Source organism: Balaenoptera borealis (genome assembly GCF_965194805.1).
Source record: "Balaenoptera borealis genome assembly, chromosome: 8".
Classification (NCBI taxonomy): domain Eukaryota; kingdom Metazoa; phylum Chordata; class Mammalia; order Artiodactyla; family Balaenopteridae; genus Balaenoptera; species Balaenoptera borealis.
This window is the reverse complement of record NC_138865.1, coordinates 122,384,066-122,394,969: the sequence shown is the minus strand read 5'-3', so window position 1 is coordinate 122,394,969 and position 10,904 is coordinate 122,384,066. Positions and strand designations below refer to the sequence as shown.

At 59.6% G+C, this 10,904-nt stretch overlaps 1 protein-coding gene across 1 annotated transcript; it reads left to right on the top strand.

Annotated features, from left to right (window-relative positions):
• Positions 1-811: 811 nt before the first annotated feature.
• On the top strand, positions 812-9,314 carry ZMYND19 (zinc finger MYND-type containing 19). Its single transcript, XM_082401933.1, is given in 8 exon segments — positions 812-1,089; positions 1,697-1,786; positions 1,789-1,815; positions 2,442-2,501; positions 3,196-3,302; positions 3,906-4,046; positions 8,438-8,618; positions 8,828-9,314. Coding segments are annotated over 8 exon segments (801 nt in total). The 5' UTR covers positions 812-1,038; the 3' UTR covers positions 8,972-9,314.
• The last annotated feature ends 1,590 nt before the right edge of the window (positions 9,315-10,904 follow it).

Genomic DNA, 10,904 nt, shown 5'->3' with positions numbered 1-10,904 from the left:
CCTGGTGTAGCCCGAGGATGGGCTATAGCGGCGGTCCCCAACCTTTTTGGCACCAGGGACCAGTTTCGTGGAAGACAGTTTTTCCACAGACCGAGGGCGGGGGGCGTTTTCAGGCGGTAACGCGAGCGATAGGGAGCGGCAGATGAAGCTTCGCTCTCTCGCCCACTGCTCACCTCCTGCTGTGCACCCAGGCCGCGGACTGGTACCGGTCCACAGACTGGGGGTTGGGGACCCCTGGGCTACAGGGTCCTGATCCGGGCCCCTGTGTGGAGGTGGCCAGGGAGAAGGAGGGCGGGCCTGTCGGCAATGGACCCAGACCCTACGCCACAGTGGCCCCTGGGCTCCAGGTCCCTGTCCCCACTCCGGCCTCCTGCCCGCTGTCCGAGGACGGGGGACGGTTTACGGGCAGCCGCAGCCAGTCCCGCAGGGACCCCGGCCTGCAGAGCCCGGACGGCCCGGGGCGCGGAGCCAGGCCGCCCTCCTCGAGGGGCGGGGGCCGGGTCGGGGTCGCGGGGGCGAGGGCGGGGGCCGGGTCGGTGTCGGGGTAGGGGGTCGGGGCCGGGAGCCTATAGGTCAGCATCCAGCACAAAGCTTCCCGCGAAACTGACGTCGCGCGGGGCGGCCGCGCAGGCACCGCCCCCGACCGCGCCCCTCCCCCGCGCTGGCCCAGGTCCTCAGCGCGCCGGCGCACTCGCCCTCCTGCCATTGGCTGCGTCGTGGCGGCGCGCGCCGGCCGGCGCACTGCGCGCCCCACCATTGGTCGGGCGGCGGCGCGCGGGGGTGTGTCCGCGTTGCGCTCCGCCCCTGGCCCCGCTCGCTGAGGTGCGCGCGGCGGTGGCGGCGGCGGCGCGTGGCAGGTCCGGCGGGCGCCAGGAGGCGGCGGCCCGACCCCGGCCCAGCCTCGTCCCGCCCGCCCGCCCGCCCGGCCCCGATCCTGACCCCGACTCATCCGACTGGCCCGCCCGGCTCGCCGTGGCCCCGCCCCGGCCCCGGCACCTCCTGAGGGAGAGGCGCCGCCGGCCGAGCGCAGGCCCGGCCATGACCGACTTCAAATTGGGCATCGTGCGGCTCGGCCGGGTGGCCGGGAAGGTGAGCGGCGCGGGGCTGGGGCTAAGGTCGGGCCGGGGGAGTGGGGCGCTGGGCCGGCGCTGGGAGTAGGGGGCCGGGGTGCGAGGCAGGGGGCCGGACCGGAGCTGGGGGTGGCGGGCGGGGTCTGGGATTCGGAGTCGTGGGTGCGAGGCTGGGGGTCGGGGGCGCGGGGCTGGGGGCTGGATTGGGGGCCCGACCCGGGCGGGGGCACGGGCAAGGGCCGGGCGGTTTGCGGGCGGCGGGCCGGCGGCCTGGCTCCCGGGGCAGCCCTCCTCCGGTTGCGGACCGGGGCTCCGACCGTGCGCCGTGGTCGGGGGAGCAGGGGGCTGTGGCTGCGCCTGCGGCCGCGGGGAGCGCAGGCCCTTCCGAGGAGGCGCGCTCGCTCCTCACCGAGACCTGCGTGTGCGCGCCGCCGGTGCCTGCCGGTCCGTAGTGAGCTTCGGGCAGGGTTCGTGCCGCCAGCGGCGGCCCCGTCTGGCTGAGCCTCAGTGGGCCTCGCCAGAGCAGGGCCTCCCTCTGCTTCTCTCCCTTACCTGGTCCCGCCCTCCGCGTGTTCGAGGCTGGGGCTTCCTGGCACCTGTGGGCATTGAGGCTTGGCTGTTTCCAGGAGCCGGCCGGCCGTGCAGCTGCACCAGCCACGGACCTTACCCTGGATGGGAACCCTGTTCCCATCACCAGCGGCGGAAGCTTCTGGTGGGAGAGAGGAGCAGAGGCAGTCAGATGAAGGTAAAACCGATTCAGATGCTAGAAAAAAGCTTTCCAAGCGAGAATGACACTGGTCCGTTTTGGGGACCGTTTCCTGCCCTTCCTGCAAGGGGACGTGGCTTTCTAACTAGGGAAGGGTGGGCTCCGCATCAGCTCTGAGGTCCCTTCTAACTCAGTGACTGATTGCACTAATGTCATCCCTTAAAACTTTTATTTGGAACATTTTAGACAAAGAGGTAGGAAGGACGATTCAGTGAGCATCTGTGTGAGGACCGCCTGGCTTAATAAATAAAATAAATGTTAACTGAAACCTGGATATTCTGCCTCAATCCCGGCCCCCTCTCTCTACTCCAGTGACGTCATACTCTTGGACTAGGTTTATCAGCACATTAAAATGCACAGCTTAGTACCTGGCCAGTCCTGTGGCACTTCTTTTGGTTCTTCACGAGCAGATGGGAAGTGAAGCCTGATGCCGCGACTCTGCGCGGTCGTGAGCGGGGAAGGACCAGGCTTTGGCACCTCTACCTGCTTTCAGGATAGACGGCCCCTCGCCTGCTGACCTCGCTTAGTCTCAAGGGGCCGCTCCTGCTTATTATCGGTACCTCGTACTGATTCCAAATGTAACGTCTTGAAACGTTAATTTCCAGACCAAGTACACACTGATAGATGAGCAGGACATCCCACTGGTGGAGGGCTACTCCTTTGAGGTAAGGACGCCGTTCCTTTGCTGGCATGCCCTTAGTCATGCCCGGGAGGGTCACAAGGGGTGGGCTTTCTTCCCTGTGATGCGAGGGCAAGACCTGGTACGCGAGCCTCTCAAGCTGTCTGTCACTGCCCCGTGGAGCCCCCTACCGCCTCTGCGATGCTGGTCTTCCCCCACTTCCGCCTGGTTGCAGGCTCTTCCTGAAAAGGAGACACATTGTGTCATGTTTGTGATTGAGTTCAGTTGGACAAGCTTCTGTGCCCTGGGAGTCTCTCCAGGGCTGCCCCCTGTCTCTGGCCCTCCGCTGTTCCTACCTGACGAAGCTGTCCGGGCTCCAGTCCTCCCCCTCCCACTCCTCCTTCCACAAGTCTGTGGACCCGCTCTTACCTCAGATGTCACCCTTTTACACTTACTTGGTCTAGGGCTTATCTATTTTTTACTGGGTGGGGGCTTTTTCTTTTTTAAGGGTAGGAAGATTTATTTCTCTGTGTCCACAATGTTTTGCAAAGAGTGCTTCGTGACCGTGTCTTGCCTCCACAAGAGGAGAGTGCTTCTTGGTGCCACGTGTCTGGGAGACTCCGGAGACCCCCAGGGTCCCAGGAATAGGCCTGGGATTGTCCCTCTGGCTTGTTTTTTAATATGGAATGTTGTTGATAATCAGAGGCTTTTTAACAGAGCTTTTTCTTGTTTCTTCTCAGGCCCGGATGGAAGTAGACGCAGATGGAAATGGTGCTAAGATATTTGCATACGCCTTTGACAAGAACCGAGGAAGGGGGTCGGGAAGGCTCCTTCATGAGCTGCTGTGGTGGGTGTTCCAAGCTGCTTATTTCCCCTGTCGGGTTTGCGCAAGCCCTGAGGTGCACGGGGCTCGTGGAGCCAGCAGACCCCTTGTTGACAGACGGTGCCTTCCCTGGGTCTCCCAGTTAATTCTGTGTCATTGTCACTATCCCGGAGGGGTGGCTGCTTTGCGACCTGTGGCACTGGCAGGGCAGCCAGAGAGTCTGCAGGCTGAGCGCCCTTTCTGCTCGGTGTGTTTGGGACGCAGCCTCCTCGGGGGCGGGGGGTGGGGTCTGGCCCCTCCTCCGGGTTGGGGAAGGACCTTCCTCTCTTCTGTGTGAACCGCGAGGTTCCGAAGTACTTGGGACCACGCAAGTGGGGTATTCTCCAGGCTGTGTGTGAGACAGTTTCGGGTTCCCTCCTTGGCTTCCTGCAGCCTGGCTCTTAAATCCAGGGGCTGGGCTGTGCACGTGGCCTGTCCTGTTCGGGCCACAGACGCACTTACCTGGGCTCCTCTCTGCAGCCTTGCTCCTGATGGGTCCCGTCGGTGTGAGAAGGGACCAGTTCAGGGCACGCGGCTGAGGCGTTCAGGAGGGTTGGGAGCCCACCTGGAGCACTGTCTGTTTCCTAGGGAGCGGCACAGGGGGGGCATCGCCCCCGGCTTTCAGGTGGTGCACCTCAACGCTGTCACTGTGGACAATCGCCTGGACAACCTGCAGCTGGTGCCGTGGGGCTGGCGGCCCAGAGCCGAGGAGACCTCCAGCAAGCAGAGGTGGGTCTTCCTGGGGCCCGGTGATGTGGCTGAGATGCCCCTGAGGGCGACCCCTCCAAGCTCACTGCCGAGAGGGGCCCGCGTCTACTCTGTGCTCTGAGGCTTCTGTGGGTTTGGTGACCTTGGCTGTTTTCCCTCAAGGTGCGGGGGTCCTCTTTTTCTTCACTGGGGGAGGAGACCGCTTGGATGCTTATCTTTCTGGGCTGGTCTTCTGAATTGGCTCTCGCGGGGAGAGGGGTTATGTGGGCCGGTCCCCTGTAGGTGGGCAGGACGCCCTTGAAATGTAGGAGCCGTCTCCATCTCAGGGGTGCCCCTGTGCACACAGATGGGTCTTGCTGTCATGCTCTTTTGTAAACAACTTGTCTGGTCAGTGGTTTAAAGGAAGCAGGACAGTGTGGTTCGGGGGTTGGCCGCTCAGCCTCCGCCTTTCCTTGGTCCTGAGGACTTGGGTGGAGGGGATGCTCCGAGGGCAGTTCCCATGGCCCCAGGAACAAGCCCCTCTGTGACTTCATGGAGCCCTTAGGAAGAGCTGGGGGACCCGCAGGATGGGAGCCAAAATGAGCCAGGGTGTCCCTGGCCACGTGTGCATCATTTAGGGGCTCCCTAGGGCTTCTGTGCATCTCCTCGGGCCCCTGGGCAGCTTTTCCTGACTTTGGCGGTACAGGTGCTGACTTCCCCTACAGGCAGAAGTCGGTGAGGTCGGTGCGGGGGTGTCAGTGTTTCTTAGGATGGAGACTGGGTGGAACCTTTGCAGTGGTCACCACTGGGGTCTCGGTGGAGCCCCATGCACTGGAGGTAGGAAATGGCAGGATTGCCCGGCCAGCTGGGCTTGCTGGTGGGGGATGGTCCCCAGGTGTAAGAAGGCCACATCCAATCCGATGCTGCTGCAGCTCTGGAGGAGTGTCCATAACTCTACGAGGGGAGGGGGTGGGTCTCCAGGCGTTGGGGGTCTCTGCTCTGTTGTTAGAGGCTGATCCTCTTGTGATAGCTGGGTTAGGATTTTCATCTTCCTGGAGGTTATGTGAGTCTAGACTTTTGGTTGCAAGTGACAGAAACTAAGCCCAACTTGGCTGAAGCAAAGATAGGACCCTTAATGGCTCCCCTGCTGAGATGTGGAAAGCCACAAAGCCACCTCCAGGTCTCAGAAGCAGCTGCCAGGGCTGCACACTCGCTTTCCTCAGCAGTGTCTGGCGGCGTGGGGGAGTCAGCTTGTTTTGAGTCACTTTTGTCTCCGTGCTGGGGGCAGGAGGGTTCTTTCATCAACAGAAGGAAGCTTGTGTCATCAGGACAAGTGTAAGGGCGGCTGAGCGGAACACCAGCCTCCGTGGATTTCCCCCAAGTTGTCCAGCGCTCACAGGGGTTCAGGGCAGGCCTGGGGCTCACCCTCCCTGGCTCCATGCAGGTCTGCTGCTGCCCATCGCAGACACTGGAGGGACGCTGCCCACCGTGTCACCCAGCGATGGGTCTGTCTTTCTGGGATCTCAGCATTTGTCCATCTGAGCACCATGTATTGTTGTGAGATGAGGCGACCACAGTTAAGAAGACCTGTTTGGAAAAGGGTCTGTTACACCCAGGGCTGCCCCACCAGTGGTCTCCCCCAGGCCATGGCCCAGCTGCCCCATTCTCCTTCAGACCACTCTCAGGAGGCCCAGGACCACCCCAGGGACCTCTCCCTGCTGGTTGTCCCAGGAGCAGACGGGCTGGGGTTGGCCTTAGTTTGCAGGCCTGGGGTCAGCCCGTCAGCAGTCCTCCACCTGTCGGGGCAGAGCCAGCCCAAGGGTGGCCTGAACTCCCCGCTGGCCCGGCGTCACGTGTCCTTCCGTCTCACTCAGTGGCCTCCGCACGGCGGCTCTTCGTAGGAATCACCCCATATGTGAGGCGGGCGGTTCGGCAGCACAGCTCCTGCCAGGCGTGTACCTTCTGCTCTGCTTTCCTGGCGTCACTTCAGTGGGGCCATGAGGGTGGCCCAGCCGCGTGGAAGGTGCTCTTTGCAAAGGTGCATTTTCCTCCCTTTCTGCCTTCAAAAGCCAGCTGGGACTGAAACTCACCTCTGTCTTCCAGGACTTCATTGGAGGGCTCAGAAAGTAACCAGTTTTCTCCCACATCCTGACTTTCACCCTTTTCTTCTTTAAAAAAATCTTTTTATTGTGGCAAAATACAGATAACATTTATTGTTTTAACCACTTTTAAGTTCATGGTTCCGTAGCATTAAGCAAATTCAGATTGTCGTGTATCACCCTGCCATTGTCTCCAGAACTCTCACCTTCCCAAACCGAAGCTCTGTCCCCATTAAACACTAATTCCCCACCCATCTCCTCCGCCAGCCCCTGGTACCTACTGTTCTGTGAATTGACAAGTCCTTGGACCTTATCTGAGTGGATTAATATGGCATTTGTCTTTTTGTGTCTGACTTATTTCACTTCGCCTCATTTATGTCTTTGAGGCTCATCCATGTCATAGCATGTGTCAGAATTTCCTTCGTTTTTAAGGATCAGTAATACCCCATTGCGTGTGTGTGTGTGTGTGTGTGTGTGTGTGTGTGTGTGTATGGCACATTTGGTTTATCCATCATCCATCAGTGGGCACTTGGGTTGCCTCCACCCCTTGTCTGTCGTGAATGATGCTGCTGTGAACACAGTTGTACAAAGAGCTCTTCGAGTCCCTGCTTTTGATTCTTCAGAGTGTGTACCCCGAAGTGGAATTGCAGGATCATAGGATAATTCTGGGTACTTTTTGAGGAAGCTCCACACCGTTGTCCACAGCATCTGTGCCATTTTACCTTCCCCCCAGCAGTGCACAGAGGTCCCAGTGTCTCCATACCTTCACCAACACTTGTTTTCTGTTTGTTTGATAGTAGCCATCCCAGGAGTGTGAGGTGGTCTCATTGCGGTTTTGAGTTGCATTTTCCTGATGATCAGTGATGTTAAGCATCTTTTCATGTGCTTTTTGGCCATTTGTATGTCTTCTTTGGAGAAATATCTATTCAGATGCTTTACCCATTTTTAAATTGGGTCGTTTGTTTTTTTGGTTGACTTGTAGAGTTCTTTATATATTCTGGGTACAAATCCCTTATCAGCTATATGGTTTGCAGATATTTTCTACCATTCTATAGGTTGCCTTTTCATTCTATTAATTGTCTCTTTTTTTTTAAAGTTTTTATTTATTTATTTATTTAGGCTGCATTGGGTCTTCGTTGCTGTGCGCAGGCTTTCTCTAGTTGCGGTGAGCGGGGGGTACTCTTTATTGCTGTGCGCGGGCTTCTCACTGTGGTGGCTTCTCTTGTTGCAGAGCATGGGCTCTAGGTGTGTGGGCTTCAGTAGTTGCGGCATGTGGGCTCAGTAGTTGTGGCTCTCGGGCTCTAGAGCGCAGGCTCAGTAGTTGTGGCGCACAGGCTTAGTTGCTCCGCGGCACGTGGGATCTTCCCGGACCAGGGCTCGAACCTGTGTCCCCTGCATTGGCAGGCGGATTCTTAACCACTGCACCACCAGGGAAGTCCCTGATTGTCTCTTTTGATGCACAAAATAATTGAATTTTCATGGAGTCCAATTTGCCTATTTCTTCTCTTGTTACTGTGCCTTTGGTGTCATATCCAGGATTATTGCCAAATCCGATGTTGTGAAGCTTTTGTCCTATGTTTTCTCTGCGAGTTTTATTGTTTGGGGTCTTACATTTAGGTCCTTGATCCATTTTGAGTTAATTTTTGTCTGTCACTTTAGAAGAGGGTGACCCTTCCCTTTTTCTTTTTTCTTTTTTGGAAGTATAGTTGATTTACAGTGCTGTGCCAGACCCTTCCCTTTTTTATCCAAGTCCCTCCCGGCCTGGTCCCCAGAGAGGGTGGGTGGGTGGAAGGGGCTGGTCCACCCATCCATTTACTCTCAGAGTGCGGGAGGTGCCTCCTTTGGGGGCCAGCCCCAGGGCGGGCCTGTGCTCACCCCACCGCCTGTGCCTCTTGTGGGGCAGGTGCGGGCACTTACAAGCTTCTGGCCCCGTCCAGCAAGAGAAGTGTTCAGGGGGGTGTAGAGCAGCTCACAGCAATCAGGCAGGCAGACCAACCAGGGGCAGATGTGGGCGCCTCTGGGGCCGCGAGCACGTGATCTCCGTGCCTGTCTTGTGTGCAGCCGTCCCAGGCGTTGGGGAGATTGACGAGCAAGGCAGACAAAGCCCTGCCCTGTGCCTTTTAGTGGGAAGATGAAACAGGCTACATACTGGATGTTACGGAGAGGTGAGCCCAGGCAGTGGGATGGGCCAAAGGAGAGTCAAGCTGCAAAACTGGGGGCGGGGCAGCCTGAGAAGAGGAAGCAGCTGGTCCACCCTGGGGTCACTCATCGTCACCTCCATACCTTGACCCTTCCTGGCCAAGGCATCCTGAAGCGCCTGCTTCTCTCTTTAAGGGAGCAAAGCTTATACTGGCTGGCGATTCAGCAGCTGCCCACGGACCCCATAGAGGAACAGTTCCCCGTCCTGAACGTGACCCGGTACTACAACGCCAACGGGGACGTGGTGGAGGAGGAGGAGACGTCCTGCACCTACTACGAGTGCCATTACCCGCCCTGCACGATGATCGAGAAGCAGGTGCGCGGTGGGGGAGCCGGGCCGGAGGCTCGACCCTGCGGAGCCCCACGCCTCCCCTAGGACTGCCCTCTCGCGGCTTCTCCCCTGCGGTGGCCGTTCCTTTGTCACTGCCTGACCGGGGCCCAGACCCTCCGGCCTCGGCGCACGGGTGGCCAGGTCCTCACAGGTCTGCCGTGTGACCAGAGCGCCGCTCTTCTGTGTCCTTTCAGCTCCGGGAGTTCAACATCTGCGGGCGCTGCCAGGTGGCACGCTACTGCGGCTCCCAGTGCCAGCAGAAGGACTGGCCAGCCCACAAGAAGCACTGCCGGGAGAAGAGGCGCCCCTTGCAGCACGAGCTTGAGCCGGAGCGATGACCGGCCGGTCAAGTGGCTTCTCATCTCCCCAGGCTGCGGGCGCGGCTGGCGGCTGGACCGGGGCCACCAGGGGGGCTGCACCTGCCCCTGCCCCTGCTCCGCCACCGGAGGCCCCCCCGCGCGCCGCAGAGCAGAGACAGCTGGGAGGCCCCCCGGGACGCTTCTCATTATTTATATGTTAATATGTTTGTAAACTCATGTACAGTTTTTTTGGGGGGGAGGCAGCGGGAGGGTTAGAAAGTACAAATAGGGTCATTTGCTGTAACACTCACTTTCCGGGCGGCTGAGCCGAGGAGGGCGGCCCGCCCGGGCTGGGGCAAAGTAAAGGGTGGGACCGCCCGGCGTCCTGGCTGCTGTCTGCTCTCTGCCTTGGCCGGCATCCGTGGTGTGGGTGTGGGTGTGGGTGCGGGTGCGCGGGCTGCCCTCCCCACCCCCAGGCTGCGTGGGAGCGTGAAGGAGACCCAGACCTGTCCGTGTCCTGTGGCAGGAGCTGCTGAGGGTGGTTAGTTGCTTGGCCCCTGTTCTCGGCCCCTTTGAACTCATGCACTGGGTGCCTGGGAGCTCGGGGCGGGGCGGGGGGCTTCTCCCAGCAGGACTGCTGAGGTCCGCCTGCGACTTGGAGCAGCCCCAGGGGTGAGAACTGCTTTCCTGTGCTCCTTCTGGGAGCCGCAGATCTCAGGGCTGGGCAGCGTCTTGTACACCTGGCCAAGCCACCTGGGGGCCACGAGCTGGGTGGTGTGGCTGGGAACTTGCTGGTCTCCAGGGAGAGTGAAGGCTGGCGTCCGTCTTGGGTCATCCCTGGCCCCACGTTGGTCCTGCAGGCTCCTGCCATGCCCTCCTTTCTGCAGCGTTTCTGCAATCTCCCAGGACGCCCTGTGTGTGCTCTGCTTCCCTGGCTGGGGCTAGCCCCTTTGTGGCCTTTGGTCTGTGAACTGAGCTGAGCTTTCCGTAGCTTCTTTTGCAGAACTTGGAGGCCTCCTGGGCAGTGCGTCCTGGAGAACAGGACTGGGGAAATGGGTGATAGCAACATGCGGGGAGCAGGCGGGAAGGCTCAGTTCCAACCCCGAGGGAGGGGTTTTCTGCAGGTGAAGGGACTCCACGTGCCCACACGGGTTTTTGCTGAGAAGACCTTGCTACCGTGCAGGTCAGCTGTGGTGCCTCTTCCAGGTTGGGGTTTTTTGCTCCGGGTTCCCCGAGACCCCAGGTTGAGCAGCAGTGGGGGCTCAGAAAGCTGTCAGAGAAGAGGCTGTGTGGTCCTGAGAGACTGTCCTACCGACCACAGCTGGCCCGAGCCCTCGGGACGTTCCCAGGGCCGGGATAACTCCCAATTCAGAGGCCAGCTCTGGCCAGGCCCATGGGGGTGGGGAATCCGGTGTAGAGCAGCGTGTTGAGGTTTGGGTAGTCTTCCAGGCATGGGGCCCTGAGTGTGCTCAGTCTGCTTTTAAAAACAGGCTCCTGGGATGAGGAGGCCCTGGGCTACAGGCTGTGTGTCTTGCCTGTGTCCTTTGGGGAGTGGCCAGGTCGGCCCTCCAGCCTGTTTACGTTCCCTGACCAGGACTGTCCTGTGGTCAGCTGTTCCTCGGAAAATTACATTGAAAGGGAAGTGCCAGAGTGTCGGCCGACCCATAGGATGCCACGCTGGGTCCTGATCCCGGGTGCTTGCTGCCGTGGCTCATGGCTCATCTGGAATAGCCTTGACCTGGGGATCGCTGTCCAGCGTGGCTGCAGGAGCTGGTGCTGTAGCTGGTGGCTGTCCCCTCCTCATGGTGCTGTGTCTTGTGCTACTTGTTAGAGACTCTGAGTCTGGGCTGGAGCTAAGAGGGTGGAGGCCATGGGGGCCTAGGGTTTGCTCATATCAAGGCTCCTAGAGTGGATGCCCTCGTGAAGCTGCCAGTGTTTTTATTCCCCTTTGCTTCCCTTGTTCTTTATTTGA